This window comes from Pristiophorus japonicus, unplaced genomic scaffold (genome assembly GCF_044704955.1).
Source record: "Pristiophorus japonicus isolate sPriJap1 unplaced genomic scaffold, sPriJap1.hap1 HAP1_SCAFFOLD_911, whole genome shotgun sequence".
Classification (NCBI taxonomy): domain Eukaryota; kingdom Metazoa; phylum Chordata; class Chondrichthyes; family Pristiophoridae; genus Pristiophorus; species Pristiophorus japonicus.
Genome location: NW_027254837.1, coordinates 141355 through 161356, shown reverse-complemented (window position 1 = coordinate 161356; position 20002 = coordinate 141355). Strand labels below are relative to the sequence as shown.

Here is a 20002-nt window from a genome sequence, read left to right as displayed (position 1 = left end):
GAGGTTGAGGGGGGGGAAAGAGAGGTTGGGGGGTGGAAGGAGAGGTTGGGGGGGGGGGGGGGGAGGTGAAGAGAGCAGTTGGGGAGAGGATGAGATGTAGAGAGAGTTTGGAGGGGGATGTGAGAGAGAGCTTGGGGGGGGGCGGGGGGTTGCGGGAGGCGAGAGAGAACTGGGGAGTGGCGAAGAGTGAGAGTCTGGAGGGGAGAGAGAAGGTGCTTGGGGGAAGAGAGAGCTGGGGGGGGGGGGGAGGTGCAGAGAGTGCTTGTGCCGAGGGAAAGTGGGGAAGAGAGCTTGTGGGGAGAATGGAGGTGGGGGAAAGAGAGAGCGCCTGGGGGTGGGGGGTAAGGTGAGAGAGCGTTTGGGGGGGGGGGGGGGGGGGAACGACAACACAGAGTCGAGGAGGGGAGAGAGAGCCTGGTGGGAGTGGAGTAGAGACACATAGCGGGGTGAGGGTTGGGGAAAGAGAGAGATATGGGGGGGTGGGGGTGGAAGAGAACAAGAGAGACGGGGTGGGGGATCCGAGGGGGGAGAGGCTCTTCCAATCCAGTAGTCACGACATTGTCACTATTCACTTCATACCAATAAACCCGTTAACATTCCGCACACAATGCCCCATCTGTGGTGGGCGGAGGGGGTTCATGCACTTGCACTGGAGCAAGGATGTTTGGCTGGGGGAGGCAGCACATGTGTTGGGGTAAGGGACTTCGGCTTCCACTTGGTGGCTTCTGGAGAGATCTATCCTCTGTGGCTTCTGGAAGTCAAAGTGGATCAAGTTACAATTTGCGAAGTTGATGAGAACTTGGGCTGGGTGGTTCCAGTTACACATTCCAGAGAAACCTCAGGGTGTGGCTTATCCTCTAAGAGGCGGCCATTTTACAGTACAAATAAACACGTCCTTATTTATAAGGGCAAGAGGAAACAAATATCAATGCTCAGTCATCTTGCCAACTTCACCCCATCTATTACCCTAAGACTGGCATCAGAAGGTGGACATTTCTTAGCCTGGGAAGGTATAAGGGATCCAAACAGGAGAATACAATTATTTTTTAAAGATTGTTATATTTTTAAATAGTAGTATTCAGCTATAATCTTATTCCTACCATAACCATATTAAAGTTTTCATGAATTAATATTTTTGTGAAACACATGATAACAGTACCATGTGGAGACAATACAAATCTCTTTATTAGGACCTTTTTAATCTGGCACCTAAACTACAAATGACTTAGTAAAGTTGGGTCATGGACCTTTCAACTGATGCTGCTGCTTTTTGCTAAGCACATGTACCAGCACTGAAAGTGAGGGCAGTTTTAATTAAATACATGAGAAATGTTATTGTTTGGAGATGTTCATTGTTATAGGAACCAGTGTTTGCTCCCATTGTACTTTTCAATTAAAAATACAGGTGAATAAAACATGAATTTTAATTTATAGTCTGTGTTCATTTTGACACCATTCAGTAATACTGTACAAGTACAAGAAGCCTTGCTGGCTGAATTATCTAGTGTTTGTATAATTACAGTGATCTTTTTTTTTAAATAAGTGATCTACCCCACTGACAAACACTCAGTATTTATTCAACATGCAATACCTACTTGGAAAAGAATCTTATTTCTATCATAGTCTTCAGTTTGCCATCTCGTATTGCTGATAGGGATGCACGGATTTGGAAGAAGTGGCACCAGCTCTCCAATTGCATGCACTCTGAACTGCAGCACAGCTGATTCTTTCAGATCAACAGGAACTCCAAGTGGCAACTGTTTTAAAGAAAGTTGGATAGAGAAACTCTGGCTGGAGTATAATGTGAAACAGCAGAAGTCAGTTTTCTGCACAGCAGTTTTCTTCTGTAAAATTAACTCGTAGAGTTTGACAGCATCTTCAAAATTTTCATAGCTGCAGCACACGGTGACTCGCAGAATCTCATTCCCATAATGCACTTGTCTTACAGCCCAGATCGGCATGTTGGCATCCATAGAATAGAAGTCATGACAACAAATCATATAAGGAAGGATTTTCCCACCAACACTTTCACTGTGATGATAATGCCATGGTGGGTCCTGAAAAAAGTCATGAACTTGTAAAATTCGTTCTTCACCAAAGTCTTCATGCAGGAACAAAATAACAGAGAGAGATGGGTACCCAGTACTTTTTCTGTGCTGGGTCTCACAATGTTTCATTGGTGTTGCCCGTTCCGAAACATGAAACAATTGGATATCAGGGCTCAGCCAATGCAATAGACAGTCTAAGGTTTGCTGTAATCCTCGAGATTCACCAGGGTTTGCAAGAAGATGCACAGTCATCTGGAAAGGGTCCTGACTCTCTTCCTGCACAAATTCACCTTAAAAACAGAGCAAATGGTATCAATACCATAATAATACAAATACTTAAAAGGACAGTAATGCAAACTACTGAAAAGATTTGAGAATTCCACAGTCGTTAAGGATGTCAAATATTAAAGATACCATACCCTGCAAGATAACTTACCCTACAGAGAAATAACTACAGATGTCAGTACCTTCAATATATGTTCACAAACATTTTATTTTTAATTGAAATGTTATGAAAGGTATTCCAGCAACAACAACTTGTATTTTTTATAGCGCCTTTAACGTAGTGAAACGTCCCAAGGCGCTTCACAGGAGTATTATGAGATTTAAAAAATTTAACACCAAGCTGCATAAAAGTGGAAATTGACACAGGTGACCAAAAGCTTGGACAAAGAGGTTTGTTTTAAGGAGCGTCTTGAAGGATGAAAGAGAGGTAGAGAGGCAGAGAGGTTTAGGCAGGGAATTCCAAAGCTTGGGGTCTAGGCAACAGAAGGCACAGCCATCAATGGTTGAGAAATTATAATCAGGGATGCTCAAGAGGGCAGAATTAGAGGAGCGCAGACATCTCCGGGGGGGAGGGGGGGGGGGGGGGTTGTGGAGCTGGAAGAGATTACACAGATAGGGAGGGGTGAGGCCATGGAGGAATTTGGAAAATAAGGATGAGAATTTTGAAATCGAGGTGTTGCTTAACCGGAAGCCAATATAAGTCAGCGAGCACAGGGGTGATGGGTGATCGGGACTTGGTGCAAGTTAGGACAAGGGCAGCCGCGTTTTGGATCACCTCTAGTTTACGTAGGGTAGAATGTGGGAGGCCAGCCAGGAGTGCATTGGAATAATCAAGTCGAGATGTAACAAAGGCATGGATGAGGCCTTCAGCATCGGATGAGCTGAGACAAGGACATAGACGGGCGATGTTACGGAGGTGGAAATAGACGGTCTTAGTTATGCTGCGGATATGTGGTTGAAAGCTCATTTCTGGGTCAAATATGACACCAAGATTGCGAACAGTCTGGTTCACTATCAGACAGAAGTTGGGGAGAGGGATGGAGACTGGCTGGGACCGAAAACAATGGCTTCGGTCTTCCCCATATTCAATTGGAGAAAATTTCTGCTCAACCAGAATTGGATGTTGGACAAGCAGTCTGACAATTTAGAGACTGTGGAGGGGTCAAGGGAAGTGGTAGTGAAGTAGAGCAAGCCTTTACATTAGCAATCGGTGTGGAAGAACATGTCTACATAAGATAGTCTTTGTAAATTTTGTCAGAAGTGAAGTGGCTGGGTTATTATCTTCTGTGGTTTGGGCTAGTCTGCAGATAAGAGCATTTACAAGTTGAACTTCTGCTTCTTCAGACATTGTGACTGGAATTATGCTTTGGGCAGAAGTCTAAGCACGAGTCTGAAGATTAAATAAAAATGCGCGGAACACAATCCTTAAATACCAATAATAGAGCTTCTACCAAAACCAAGGAAAAGTTCCATCGAATTCAATTTCAGCATTGTTAAGGCGGGATTCAGTTACCTGTTGCTCTCCAGTGGGAAATCTACCACTTGCTTAACAAAAATACTTGCTGAAAATGAAACATCACATAGAATACCAATGTATTGCAAGGATGTATCAGTTCATTAGCCTCAGGTAATGTCAAACCATGCAAATTTTTTGAGATTTATATCATGAGATTTATGTAATCGATGTTACTCCCTCGGAACAACTTCTAATCTATACATATATTGTTCTATATAAAAATCAGTTTAGTTCCATCATGTAGTAACCATTTATAGGGCCCAAGTTTCCACACGATAAAAAATGGATGCCCCTCCAAGCTGGGTGCCTGTTTTTCGCGCCTAAAACGGCGCCGGAAAAAAAAACTCGCAATTCTGGAGCGTTCTGCAGCTCCTTGTCTGTTTGGCGCGGCACCAGGGGGGCGGAGCCTACACTCGCGCCGATTTTGTAAGTGGGAGGGGGCGGGTACTATTTAAATTAGTTTTTTTCCTGCCGGCAACGCTGCGCGTGCGCGTTGGAGCGTTCGTGCACGCGCAGTGTGAAGGAAACATTGGCACTCGGCCATTTTTGTAGTTCTTTGTAGCTGTTTAATTTTTGAACATTTTTTAATAAAAGCACATTGCCATCAGCACATCAGCACTTGCAGCCTTCTCACTGTCTCCTTCCCCCCCCCCGCGGGAAGAACGGGCGCCTCCTCCCCCCCCCCCCCCCGCGGGAAGAACGGGCGCCTCCTCCCCCCCCGCGGGAAAGAACGGGCGCCTCCTCTCCTCTCCCCCCCCCCCCCGCGGGAAGAACGGGCGCCTCCTCCCACCCCCCCGCGGGAAGAATGGGCGCCTCCCCTCCCCGCGGGAAGGACAGGCGGCTCCTCCCCCCCCCCCCGCAGGAAGAACGGGCGCCTCCTCTTCCCCCCCCCCCCCCCCCCGCGGGAAGAACGGGCGCCTCCTCTACCCCACCGCGGGAAGAATGGGCGCCTCCCCTCCCCGCGGGAAGGACAGGCGCCTCCTCTACCCCACCGCGGGAAGAAAGGGCGCCTCCTCCTCCCCCCCCCCCCCCCCGGAAGAACGGGCGCCTCCTCCCCCCATCCCCGCGGGAAGAACGGGCGCCTCCTCCTTCCCCCCCCCCCCCCGTGGGAAACAACGGGCGCCTCCCCCCTCCCCCCCCCCCCGCGGGAAGAACGGGCGCCTCAGGCTGACTGCAGAATTCTCCGTGCCTGAAGCACTTTCACACAGGTAGGAAGATGGTTTATTTAATCTTTTCTTTGCTTATAAATGTTTATTCAGGTTGGATTTATTTGTATAATATTTGTAGAAGTATAAATAAGGATTTATTGTAGAATTTAATTACTTCTCTTTCCCCCCCCCCCCCCCCCCCCACCTCGTTCTGGACGCCTAATTTGTAACCTGCGCCTGATTTTTTTTAATGTGTAGAACAGGTTTTTTCAGTTCTACAAAAATCTTCACTTGCTCCATTCTAACTTAGTTTGGAGTACGTTTTCACTGTGGAAACTTTGAAATCAGGCGTCAGTGGCCGGACACGCCCCCTTTTGAAGAAAAAATTCTGTTCCAAAGTAGAACTGTTCTACCTGACTAGAACTGCAGAAAAAAAAATGTGGAGAATTGCGATTTCTAAGATAGTCCGTTCTCCACCAGTTGCTCCTAAAAATCAGGCGCAAATCATGTGGAAACTTGGGCCCATAGAGTTTAATTAAAGACCAGTGAAGTATTTTTGAAAACTAGCTATGCTTAAATGTTTTCATAAACATTGTTATAGTGAAGATAGACTATCACCATGTGCAATATTCCAATTATACTCATGGTTACTCACACATTAATTTCAATCTTCAAATTTTTTTGCTAAAATCCCTGTAATGCTTGTTTTTAAAATATGAAGTACAAGTAAAACATGACTTAAGTGGGAAGAAGAAAAAAGGTTATTGGATTTCATTGACTTTCAGCAGGAGGCCATTGTTTGACTATACCCAGCAGGACATCATCCCCATTTGAAACATTCCTACCTTATGAATAGGGAATGGAGAAATCATTTGGTACGGGACTAATCTGGAGCCAATTACTCTTCAGAACTAAAAGTTTATTTATGGAGAGGGACAACTTTTAATTACTTTTGGCAGTCTAAATGTAATATTTGACTCAATCTTTTGGATAGACCATTATTGTGCACGCACAATGGATTCCAGGAGATTAGTTTTTCTTGAGTGCAAGACAGATGTACAACAAAGCAAGCAAAATCTACCTTCATGAAGTCAGATTTGGAAAAGAATATTTGTACATATCTGTGCTTACATATGACCTGGAAATGGCAGGGCCGGGGGGAGGGGTGGGGTGGTGGCGGCGGGCAGATAAGAAATAAATAAAGCGTCATCCCAGTTTCTTTCCAGGAGATGAATTTTACGACTTTTCTAGCGTTTTATAGATTTAGCAAAACTCAACTACTCAGCCTCAAAGAAAATATTAGATTCTGCGGTTTGTAAGGTAACACAAATTAGAACTCTATATTGGTGGAGGGTTACTAATAAAACAATTTATTTGCCCTGCATGCTGATACAATAGTTGACCATTTATTTTGGCGGGGGGGGGGCAGGGAGGAGAGAAGAGGGTAGGAAGTAAAGACTTGTGGTATATTAAATATGAATTGTAACAAACAATTTAAAGAATTTTCCCATGTTTTAAATGCAGAAATGCTTCCTAGATTGAGAGTTCTAAGTCATAGACAAAATTTTGCTGTGCTTTATAATTAGGAAAGAGATCTAAAAAAATTAAATAAATCAGAATTAGTCATATGACATAATTATTGCCGTGTTAATGAGCTACATGTACAAAGATACTGTAGCTTTCTGATTGAGTGATTACTTCTGTTGTGGTGAATTAAAAAAATCTTTTTACATACTTCAAAAAATAATTGTGGAATCCATTTTTCAAATGGTTACTCAAGGACAAGGCCTTAGTTAGAAATGTACAGCTCTATCAACGAGTTTCCCTTTAATATAAATGGTCACATGTAAAAATTCCATCCCTGCCCACTAGTGAAAACTCTGCTTGAACACAAACATTTTATGCCGTACATTTCCTCAAGAAACAATTCTTTCTGAAAGGTTTGGCACTGCCAAGCTTTGATATGCAAGTGAGGTTAATCATTTCTGAAGTTGGGCCAATCCCTTCTCTGCTGCATGCTGATAAGGACTTTGAAAATAGTTGCTGTATTACAACAGTAGTTACCAGGAAATCCTGGTTAATTGCAAGCTCAAAATAAATTTCCAAAATAATTCAAATTTAAGTCTGTTTTTAAGGGGAAGAAAACCTATTTACTACAAAAGTTTGAAAGCTGTCCCGACAAAAACAACGCCCTCTTCAATTTTCTTTCTTGAATTCCCCTCAAGGCTGTTGATATGATAAAACAAATAAACCACCAATATACAAACTTAACTAAAATATAAACATGACTATTTATTTGGAAGAAGCAAGTCAACTTCCCAAATTTTTTTAATGAGTTTCTCATTTAAATATAAATCTAGTCATCTTTCTGGAATCATGTCTGGCTCAGGTTAGACTACTTGATTTTTTCTAAGTGAACGGACTTGCTGGATCATGACAGACCACAGTGGATGCCAGCATGCAGCACTTGGCTCTATACAGTGAGTGATCCATTAACCTTCCTTTACATAGTCACTAGGGATTCTGACAGCCCTTTGATTTCCTGGAGGAACAAGACTGTATCATGAGCCATAATGTGGTAGGTCCAGAACATCTGAAACAAATCTTCTACCAACAAGTGGAAGATATGACCCAGTTCCAGTTATGTTGGTGCATTGGAGTGAGGCTGGCAAAGTATATTCAGCTCTCACTCCTTAAGCCTGTTTAGATATTATGCACATAGCCTCCATATGTCCTTATCTAAAATCACATGCAATGTCAGATGGACAAGCCTAATGGAGGGAGGACCTACTCACCAGGTACACAGATAGTGCAACTCAGCAAAATAAAAGGATACTCCAATGACAGCAGATACCTACTTCATTAAATTACTGCCTTTTATTTGTTCCGAGTTAGCTCGTTGTTTGATGAGAATGATTTGGTTTTGAAATTAGCTACTTACTGTCGTTGCAGGCTTTGTTTGGAGACGAATAAAGCACTGGGTATGGAGATTACGCTACAGCTAATTTAAAAAACAACAGAGGCAAGAGAATTGGGATGCTCTCCATCAGTTGTGGCACCATAAGCATGTACTTTCTGAATGTATTTACCATGTCACTCTTCCTTTGAAATTTGGTGGGGTAATGGGGTTAAGGCTTAATACCTCACAGATAAATTAACATGTCTTGGATTTGAAAAGAATAAGTACATAATAATTATTTTGTTTCTTTCAAACAGACTAATTTTGTGTTGGATATCAGAAAGATGCTCGTCTCCCCCTCAGTAATTCATTGTTGTGCCCTCACAGTGGATATAAAGGATCCCATGGCACTCTTCGAAGAACCGAAGAGTTCTCCTGATGATCTGGTCAACAGTTATCCCTCATCCAACATCTAAAACAGATCATGTAGTCATTTATTTCATTGCTGTTTCAGGGAGCTTGATGTGTGCAAATTGGCAACTGTGTTTCTTAAATTACAACAGTGACTACTTAGCTGTAAAATATTTGGGCATCATGAGATCCTGAATGGCGCTTTATAAATGCAAATCTTTATTGTTCAAGTTGTGGTGCATTGTCTTCTTTTAAGTGTTGAGCATGTATAAATATTAAATGATCAAAACATATTAAGATCTAAGCCTTTTTTTTTTTAATTGCAAGTGGAATGCTTTAAATGTTGACTTGAAAATATTCATAGACTATTCTTTGTAGGCTAGAAGGGGTGGGAGTCAGCTTCAGCATGCTGTTATAGGCAAAATCCAACAAATTATAATTCTAAGAGATTCAGCAGCATAGTTTTGTTTGATTGTGCGTATGATCCATGTAGATTTGGTAAATGATAATGTCTGGGTTTTTTTAAACCAAACAGTAATTCATCTTTTGCATTTTAAGCTTCTGAATCCTAACATTTTTATATTATTTAAGGGGACAGAAATTGACCACTTTTTCTTCTAACTGGAAAAATTATTCTGTGGTTGTAACATAATTGGGTGTGAACTCATATTGTACAATGTTGGCATGCAAATATATACAGCATGATTTCACCTCATTTGTGCCTTATAAGACAACAGCTTTTTCTCTGAACGCAGCACTAATTAAATAAATGTTTCTGTATTTTGTCAAGATAGTGTAGCCAGGATTATAACTTGATGCAGGATGGAAAAGAGATTATATATCTACCATCTGTGAAGGTCTTTGTGCATCAACATATAAATTATATGCATCAGTTCAAAGCCACAAAGAGCATGTGCAATTTTTAAGGATTATTATTTCTGGGATTCCTGCCAGTCTCTCTTTTAAAAAAAAATCTGATGTATTCTTGTATCTCCAATCTGCAAGGTGTCGTCATGCAAATCACAACTCTCCTTCATGATGACGAAAGCATAATTTATTCCATTATCATGTCAACCCATTATTCCAGCCTCAAGTTTTAACTTCAGTCTTAGACAGAGCCTCAGGCTAGTGTGGTTGTTTGATTTTTCTAAATTGTTTTAGTGGTTTTGTTTAGACTGAAGAAGGGGTGGGAGCTAAAGCCAAGCTATGTGAAGTGAAATGAAATGACTCACTGGCATCATAGCAGCCAGGATGCAATGCCCAAGTGGAAAGTTCAAACTTCTCAGCATTGTGTGAGCCAGAGAGATAAACTTATAAGATGTTGATGAATGTTACGAAGGGGATATATTCATCTTGCCATGGAAAGGTAAGTGCCTTGTAACTAACTTCTAGTCTACTTCAGTGCACCTTTCTATTTTATTCCAAGAAGCAGTAACTAGTTCACAGAATATTTTAAATGTAAGAAAATCTTGTAGCATTGAAGAAAGTAATGAACAATGATGTGCAAGTAAGGTGATAAGGGGCCGGATTTTCAGCAAAACGGTTGCGATACGTGAAACTTACCGTTTGCGCTGTGCTACCGTTTTTAACGCCAAACTTTTGGATTTTATGTCTGTGCCAGGGGCGCATCAGTAAGGGGGCATTGCACCAGTATTCACGGTGCTAAAACGTGGTTTGCGCCAAATTTAGTCCAGGGCCGGGAGCACTGCAAGAGAGGTCTTGGGAGGGGGTAAAAAAAATTGCCAAAAAAACATTCCAAAAACATTTACAAGACCCTTAACCATCTAATGGCTGAAAAAAAATTAATGAAAACTTTAACTTGCCTTATTTGCAGGTTTTCGCACTTACTGCTGCTGGCAGGGCTGCACCGACAGGTTTGACCAGTCGCTATTCTGGGCATGGCGTAGGGGTCGGGAGAGTGCGAAACTCTGATGCAAACGCAATCAGAGTCGTTGCACATCAGCGCACCTCACCCCAGCGGTACTTGGCAGCGCCGCCGCAAACAGGTACCCGAGGATCCCGCCCGGCTTTGCGACCGGGTTTTTTCGCTGCAGAGGGGCAAATCGCGGCGAAATCCCGTTCGCAAACTTCTCGAAAATCTGGCCCAAGGTTCAATGACTTTAGCCCAAGGAAATACCATTCTATCATAAATGCTGCAGTATAAAGTTACTTCATAGTTAATGATAACATATCCGGCATCATTTCTCTACATTTTCTTGGGAACTCCCCAAGTCCAAAAATTGACCTGCTTTCAACCTCCATTATACTGAGAGATATGCACGTATATGCCTCAATGATTCTCCTTTATATTTTATCTTCCTCCCTGCAGAGGTCTATTTAGCTCTTATCCATAGTGGCAAGGATGAAATTAAAAGCTTGCCATATGGGGATCATGGGAGGTACAATGCACTGGGACTCCAACATGCTAATAGTTATTACCGTATTTTCTGGTTTATCATCCCTATAGTTTTTTTTTTAAAAAGAAGCTAAATAGCTGCTGAGACACTTTCATATCATCAAGGAATGTGACAAATAAACCTAATAGAATCCATTCTCATCTATCCCTTTGGAAACAAAGTCAGGTACCATATATCTGTGTATATTAAGAGGACTTGTAAAAATTAATATGAATGATTACATTACTATTTTCTGTACTATTGATAGTATAACTAACAATGATTTGCAATTGTATTTAAAAAATGATTAGCAACTCATCGCTGGCCTCCATAATCAGCACCGTCTCAATGGCGGAGGATATTACATGCAGATCAACTAGCTCAGAACATCTTTGCGAGCCTCATGACCATGCCGAGTTGCTCAGCCCAGCAGTGACCAGAAAGCATGCCTGCCCCTCGATGGCAAGGCCCCTGGTGCAACCAACAACTCTTCAGCATTCTGAATTCTGCCAAACATTTTTTCATAAAATCAGTGCCATATGTTGATTGTGGTTTTTAGTGCCATTGTTTAACTTCTTTTGAACATGAATTCAAATCACTTTTGATATTGTGAAACTCTGAATACTGAAGACAGATTTATGAAGAATCAAATAAAATTCTCGCAACCATATAATTCTATTAAGGTCAGTAAAAACTAATCTAGGCTTTAACAAATCTAGTGCAGTGGGTTTTAAGAGTTCAGCTGATGCTATAAATGCTATCGAGTGGTCTGCAGGAAGAGAGAGGAATGTGATTTGAGAGAGCCATGGTTGCCGATGCAACCAGAATCAGAATGGAGATTCAGATGTGACTATGGTTTCCAATCACGTGGAAGAAACAAAGCTCAAGCACAGTACTAGAAATAAATAAAAACTAAATACAAAGATACTTCAAACAAATGCTGTTTTGCTTGATGATGAAATTGCTCCAAGATTTACAAGAGTAATCTAAGTGCATTAAGTTGTCAGCATAGTTCTGATAAGAGATTTGCCAGGATAATGTTTAGCATCAGCTAGAGATGCGGTATGCTTGGAATTACTTGGAGAAACAGTAATTGCTGGCTGTTGCTCCATAGGCATGCTTTGTACCAGCATCTTTGTTAAATTTGTCTACTGTATTAAGTGTTTTAAAAATCAATTTATGCTTGTAAATTTACTTTAAATAGGTAGCACATTCTTTCCTTGCTTGATCATTAGAACATAAGAACATAAGAAATAGCAGCAGGAGTAGGCCATTTGGCCCCTCGAGTCTGCTCCGCCATTCAATAAGATCATGGCTGATCTGATCCTGGCCTCAACTCCACTTCCCCGCCCACTCCTCAAACCCTTGACTCCCTTATCGTTCAAAAAATCTGTCTATCTCCACCTTAAATATATTCAATGACACAGCCTCCACAGCTCTCCAGGGTAGAGAATTCCAAAGATGCATGACCCTCAGAGAAGAAATTCCTCCTCATTTCCGTTTTAAATGGGCGACCCCTTATTCTGAAACTATGCACCCTAGTTCTAGATTCCCCCACAAGGGGCAAACATCCTCTCTGCATCTACCCTGTCAAGCATCCTCAGAATCTTATAAGTTTCGATAAGATCACCTCTCAGTCTTCTAGACTCCAATGAGTATAGGCCCAACCTGATCAATCTTTCTTCATATAACAACCCCTTCATCTCAGGAATCAACCTCATGAACCTTCTCTGAACTGCCTCTGATGCAAGTATATCCTTCCTTAAATAAGGAGACCAAAACTGTATGCAGTACTCCAGGTTTGATCTTACCAATGCCCTACACAGTTGTAGCAGGACTTCCCTACTTTTATACTCCATCCCCCTTGCAATAAAGGCCAACATTCCATTTGCCTTCATAATTACTTGCTGTACCTGCATGCTAACTTTTTGTGTTTCACGTACAAGGACTCCCAGATCCCTCTGTACCGCAGCATTTTGTAATCTCTCCCCATTTAAATAATAATTTGATTTTTTAATTTTCCTACCAAAATGGATAAGCTCACATTTTCCCACATTATACTTCATCTACCAAATTATTGCCCACTAACTTAGCCTATCTATAGCCCTTTGTAGATTCTTTGTTCTCCTCACAACTTGCTTTCCCACCTATCTTTATATCATCAGCAAATTTGGCACATTACACTCAGTCCCTTTATCCAAATCATTAATATAAATTGTAAATAGTGGAGGCCCCAGTACTGATCTCTGTGGCACCCCATTAGCTACAGTTTGCCAACCTGAAAATGACCCATTTATCCTGACTCTCTGTTTTCTGTTAGTTAGCCAATCCTCTATCCATGCTAATATATTACCCCCAACCCCGTGAGCTCTTATCTTGTGCAGTAACCTTTTATGTTGCACCTTATTGAATGCTTTCTGGAAATCCAAATATAACATGTCTACTGGTTCCCCTTTATCCACCCTGCTGGTTACATTCTCAAAGAACTCCAGCACATTTGTTAAACATGATTTCCCTTTCAAAAAATCATGCCGACTCTGCTTGACTGCATTATGACTTTCTAAATGTCCTGCTACTATTTCCTTAATGATGGACTCTGGCATTTTCCCAATGATAGATGTTAGGCTAACTGGTCTATAGTTTCCTGCTTTCTGTCAACCTCCTTTCTTAAATAGGGGCGTTACATTTGCGGTTTTTCAATATGCTGGTACATCTCCAGAATCCAGGGATCTTTGGTAGATTACAACCAATGCATATTACTATCTCTGCAGCCGCCTCTTTTAAGATCTTAGGATCAGGCCATTAGGTCCAGGAAACTTGTCCATCTTTAGTCCCATTAGTTTGCTTAGTTCTTTTTCTCGAGTGATAGTTTTAAGTTTTAAGTGGGGGGTAACATATTAGAAGGGAACATAATGGTGTTCTTGATGCTGTCATTTGATTATATTCAAACAGAAATAGTTTTGTAATACAAGCTGGCTCTCTTGGTGGCAAATCTGTCCCATTTATACACTGAGACGAATTCAGCAATAATGAAATAACCACAAATTAATTTGTGTGTCTCTCATTCTACTCTCATCTTTTTTGAGGGATCAACCCATTCATGGCAAGAATAAAAACAATCAGCAAGATGCCAGTTGACACAGGCAGCAGCCATTTAACTTTGCCTACAATTTCAATTTGATCCTGGAGAGAATTAACAAAGTCCCTTGCTGACAAGGGTTTTGGTGCCTCCAATAGCACTGCCATCAGGTTGTTTAAGCAAGGAAGGTGCCCTTGAAAGCACCAGCAAGATAGACAAAGCATTAAGCAAATGGAACAGTGCTGGATTAAAATTGTCATGACACTTCCAATACAAATATCACTCCAATTAGATTTAAAAATTTGTTCTGCTATTAGTTTACTACTTACTGCACTATTCCACTCCATCAAAGAATCACATCTTTAATTTAAAAAGGGACATTAAAGCTTGCAAAATATAAAAGGGCCGAAGAGGAAACTTCTATTTACACAAAGGTATCTTTAAATTTGCATCTTTCCACACACTGCATCTTGCATGAAGATAGATTACACAAAGAAAGATTTACATTTTACTGTTATAGGCAATAAATAAGACTTCCCCTCCCTTACTTTCAACAGCAATGGTTGTCTTTTTCTCCCTTACTTTTAACAAGGATCCAAGAATTTGTTGAGATGCAATGGTCATAAATTTAATTCGTACTTACTACTTGAAGACATCCTGCTGGAATCAGATCTGTAAAGGAATAACGATGATGCAAAATTAAGTATCATGTAAAACCATAAAGAAAAGAACACTACATAAAACATACCATCAGCGGGGAAAAGAAAAGCAATGTTTTAACAAATTTAGCATCCTGGGTTTCAACGTTTTTGCCACATGCATAGTTGAGGACTGAAAACTTTCAATTCCATTCATTCAGTGGTTTGTGAGAGTCCCAGGAATGTAGTGCAAGATAGTTTGGTTTCAGAATACTAATTTCTGATATGCTTCATTCTCTATTATGCTACCAATCGTATGACATGTTGCAATAAAGTTTAAAAATAAACACTACCTGTATTGTTATTGCAGAATAATAAATGGCCAGTTGACTTGTTTTGGTGATGTTGGAGGGTGAAATATTGGCCAGGAAAAGGGAAGAATTGTCATGCTTTTCTTCAAATAGTGCAATGGGGTCTTTTATGTCCACCTGAGTAAGCGGAGCAAGCTGTTCAACGTCTCATCCGAAAGACAGCACTTATGACAATGCAGCACTCCCCCAGTACTGCACTGAAGTACACTGATCAAGTCTCCGGAATGGGGTTTGAAAAACCTTCTGAATCAGAGGCAAGACATATCCAAGGCTGATATTTCACTCGGATTTGCACTCAATATATTATAATAAGTATTAAATGTTTATAATATTAGAAAGAGTCAATGATGATTTAAAATATCTATTTGCATTGTCCTTTCAAATGGAAAGGCACAGTGGGACTTCAAACAAGAAGAGATAACCTGCTCGCACAATGCACCAAAAATTATTTTAGAGTAGATCCTGCAATAACCTCAGTATTCATTGAAAAATCTTTTGCATGTTCTGGTAAAACTCCATACCCTTAGCTCCATCTCATTGCCCTATAATTTTTCTACCTTGCAACGCTTTGCTGATGAAGTTTCTGAAAGGCAGAGTTTTCGGTCCCCGCCATAAACTGCGTTCCCTAGCCACCGACTCCATCCCTCTCCCTTGCATCTGTCTAAGGCTGAACCAGACTGATCGCAACCTAGATGTCATATTTGACCCTGAAATGAGACTCCGGCCACATATCCGCGGCATAACTAAAACTGCCTATTTCCACCTCCGTAACATTGCCCATCTCCGCCTCAGCTCATCTGCTGCTGAAACCCTCATCCATGCCTTTGTTACCCCTAGACTTGACTACTCCAATGCACTCCTGGCTACGTAAACTTGAGGTCATCCAAAACTCGGCAGCCTGTGTCCTAACTTGCACCAAATCCTGTTTATCCATTACCCCTGTGCTCGCTGGCCTACATTGGCTCCCGGTTAAGCAACGCCTCGATTTCAAAATTCTCATCCTTGTTTACAAATCCCTCCATTGCCTCGCCCCTCCCTATTTCTTAATCTCCTTCAGCATCACCACCCCCACCCCTCGCCCCGGGCCGAGATATCTGCGCTCCCAAAATTCTGCCCTCTTGAGCATCCCTGATTATAGCTGCTCAACTATCAGTGGCCATGCCTTCAGCTGTGTGGGACCTAACCTCTGGAACTCCCTCCCCAAGCCTCTCTTTCCTCCTTAAAGACATTCCATAAAACCTACATCTTTAATCAAGCTTTTGGTCATCTGCTATTTTTTTTAAATTGAAAAAAATCACATGTCTTGTAACACTCCTGTGAAGCGTCTTGGGACGTTTTACTACGTTAAAGGCGCTATATAAATACAAGTTGTTGTTGTTGTGTTGGATGGAGGACAGAGAAGGGGAAATGATTCACTATTCCATTCTCATTTTTAAATTCAATGGGCTAGACACAGTTTAAAAAGATAATTTAAATAGAATCCATCCGCTTAAATATAATTTTACCATGTGTGATCAAGTTTTTCTTTCTCATTTAATGAGATAAACCAGCACAAGGTTCTTCCTCAATTTTCTAATCCTCATTAAGTCCTCACTATATCTATTTTTCCAAGGGACAATTAAAATTGATCTAAAGGGGCAAGGAAGATACCAATATTTAAACATCTCATTCAAGGTCTGAGCTAGACTATTTTACTTATTCCTCCACTTCCCCTTCTGAAGATATTGAGTTTCAGTTCTAGAACACAGGAAAACAAAGCTCCCTGTTTTAATTATTAACTTCATTTCTGCAAGTTTCAGATTGACAAATGGCCAATTAATTGCTTGCAATCATTAAAAAAAATGATTTGATTACAAAAGTAATTCCATACACGATCCTCCACATTATATGCGATTCACTAGAAGCACAAAGGGAGGTTAGAAAGGATATTTTTCTTGCAAAGGATTATGATACGCTGAAATGCTTTACTGCAAATGGTGACTGGAGCAGAGTTGGTCAGGGCATTTAAGATGAAATTAGATAAATATTAAAAGGGTACAGGGAAAAGAGCAAGCAAATGGGATTAGAGTTGAAAGCTCCAGTGAGGAACTGCCATTAGCACAGGCTATATAGGCTGAAAGCCACCTCCAGTACCATTTTTAAAGACTATGTATTGAAACGCTCGTCAATTTAAATGGAATCAACTACACAAAATATTTTTGTGAAGATGTTAAAAATATCATTTAAAATGTTTAGCTTTATATTTTCGTCAACAGGGAACTCCAGGATTTGAGTTGAAGAGCTATGTTGAATTTGTCTGAAAGCACCTAGTTCTGTAGGATTAAAAACTGAAGTAGCTTATATCAGCAAACAAACTCAAGTCTTCAAATAGTTTTAAGAGATTAATTGGTTATAGCTCTTGTATGGACCGAATTTTGTGAGAAAAAATATACGTTCATGGTGCTCGATTCTATGCTTGGTAGAAAATGATTTGAAAAGCATCACTAGGGCCAATACAGTTAGGTCCAATAGTCTGTACACATTGCGTCTGAATGGGAAACGTCCAATTCAATACATTCGCTAAAGAACGCTGTTTATTTGATGCTTTATTGGAAATAGCTTCGGCTACAAAAATAAACGTTGCGTTCTTCAATGTTTGAAGTTTACTCTAAAGGGGACACTGAAATGCACCAACTCAATGAAGTGAAATAGAACTGAATGGTCTGGTGTTACCAGGGCAACTGCTGTTTACTCTGTGTTCTGAATTTTGATTTAGATTTCTATTTAAACCGCACAGCTACACATTAATTGCCAAAAAAAGGAAAAGGCATAAGTTTTCTGGTTTCATAATACATCATTGTAAACCAACATTAAATTATATTGTGGACAGTACGAATGCATTGCATCTTCACAATTATTCTGCAGATAACACCATACTAGTGGAGATTCCTTGATTATGTAAGACTCTTATTGTTAATGTTATTACGTTAGAAACCGGATCTGCTCCAACACTGCTAAGGAGAGACGCGCCATATAAATTTCATTTTGGCTCAGACTCTGGCATCTCGTCTTGTTAACAATGAATGGCGTCAAACTGCGGTGATCCAATGCATGCTGAAATACATCATCCACAAAGGAAGAGAAACATACATAACGTCCGGGACAAAAGCACCAAGATTTCCAATTAAGTAGCTTGTTGCAAATCCGATTCTTCACAACGCTAATCGTATTGGAAAATTCTTCCTTCAGCCAGCACTGTACATTTGTGAAGTTCCCTGTAGAAAGGAGCTTTCTGCACATCCTCACCCAAAAAGGGATTTTTCCTTATGTGCATGAACACCCATGTGTTTACTCTGAATTTTCAAAGAGGCATTTATTTTTATCTTCCAAGGAACGAGTTCACTTTACTGTAGCTTAAAGGTCCCATTAAGCGTAGCAAGCCTGATGACAGAGTCAGTTGAACAAGATGCATTGTGAGGGGGTTCCTGCCTTCTTCGTTTCACAAAAATTTGAGTATAAAATAGGCGAACTCAAAGTCGATTGAAGTGACCGATTCGTACAACTATCTTGTTCCTCACATTGCCAGCTGTATCAGGCGTCTTTTTGTTGTTGTTGCTTCCCCTCCCCCTCTATCGTGCCCCGCCTGGAAACAGTGAAACAAGCCGCCCCTTTCCCCCGCTGCCGTTCAAACACAACGGGCCCATGAAGAAGTGCCGAGAATGGCACTCACTCACCCTCCGGTCTCAGCTCCCGAATCTGCGCACTCCTCCGCAGCCCCGCTTCTGTTCCTCATCATGTCTTTGCGCTGCATTTGTGACTGTGGCGGAGGTGGACAGTCACCGTGCCGGAGCTACAAGCTTCGCTTTCATTGTTTCCCCGCAGGTTGATAATAGTAACACCGCCCGCCCATTGACGTCACCTCCCCTGATCGACAGACGGCATTGCCTTTGATCTGCACTTCTAATTAAAGGCATATGTTTTCCGACTGCTTATCAAGCAGCTTGGAAAATAAGGTTTATATTTTAATCGCAAATACTGCGTTAGGGGCGGATGGAAGGAAAGAGTGGAGAGATAGTACAAAAGAATACTTACAGTAACTACGCTGGGAACAAGACAAACTTATCAATGCAGGATGCAATGACCACCATAGTTGGATTGCAGACAGGCAAACATTGATTGCTGAAGTTCTGCATGTTCACAAGGTTATAGCAATCAAAGATCCCTCATTATTAGAAATTTGATACATAGCTATCCAGGTCCATAGTACTGCAGGGTAGTCTATCTGGTTTATGAAAGTCAGTAGTATAGTCCTACTACTGATGGCTAAGATTCTTCCCAGTTATGCAAGTCAATGCCCGAACATCGGGTCACAGCTGGGCAAGCTGGAGAACTTAAAGTGTTCTGGGACAGGAACTCTCCAAGCGTGGATTTCACCCAAGTCTTATTGCCAACTTTTGCCTATGTTCTCAGCTTTGTCCGGTCAAGTATGTATTGTACTCAGCTAGTTATGACAGCAAATGCACAGGCCTCTCAGTTCTGTATAGCTCTAATAAATCTGGTTCATACCTTCTCCAGTGCCTCCATGTCCTTTTCACAATGTAGAGACAGTATTCAAAGTGTGTTCTAACCAAAGTTCTACACAAGTTTAACAGAATGTCTCTGCTCTTCAATTTTACCCCTCTAGAAACAAACCACCCATTGCGTTGTCTGCCTTTCTATGACCTTTTTAACCTGCATCACTAATGATTTGTGAATATGTACCCAAAGATCAACTTCTCTACTCTATTTAGATTTAAAGGAGCCTGTGGTCTCATTCTTTGTACGAAAATATACCACTTCACACTTATCTATATTGAAGTTAATTTGCCAATTACACACCCATTCTGCTAACTTATTAATGTCTTGTATTTCATTGTAGTCCTCCTAGCCCATTGAGAGGGGATGGTGCAGGCAACAGTGTAGAAGACACTGAGGTTGCAAATTTAGGGAGAAGTGAGGGGATTTGAAGATGACGGTGAATTTTCTGCACCATCCTTCTTCTAGTGCTGGATCTCTGCTCTACGCCATAAATCATCATGCCCATGCACTCTATAAACCTGTCTTGTTCCGTCTCTCACTTTCATAGAAACATAGAAAATAGGTGCAAGAGCAGGAGCAGGCCATTCAGCCCTTCTAGCCTGCACCGCCATTCAATGAGTTCATGGCTGAACATGAAACTTCAGTACCCACTTC

The 20002-nt window shown here is 41.2% G+C and overlaps 1 protein-coding gene across 1 annotated transcript; it reads right to left on the bottom strand.

Annotated features, from left to right (window-relative positions):
• Positions 1–1595: 1595 nt before the first annotated feature.
• LOC139257833 (protein FAM124B-like) lies at positions 1596–18642 on the bottom strand (the record flags this gene model as incomplete). Its single annotated transcript, XM_070874636.1, has 3 exons — positions 18505–18642; positions 14426–14454; positions 1596–2338 (listed from the first exon to the last, which is right to left on the bottom strand). Coding segments are annotated over exons 1-3 (849 nt in total), but the record flags the coding sequence as incomplete, so codon positions are not given.
• Positions 18643–20002: the final 1360 nt, after the last annotated feature.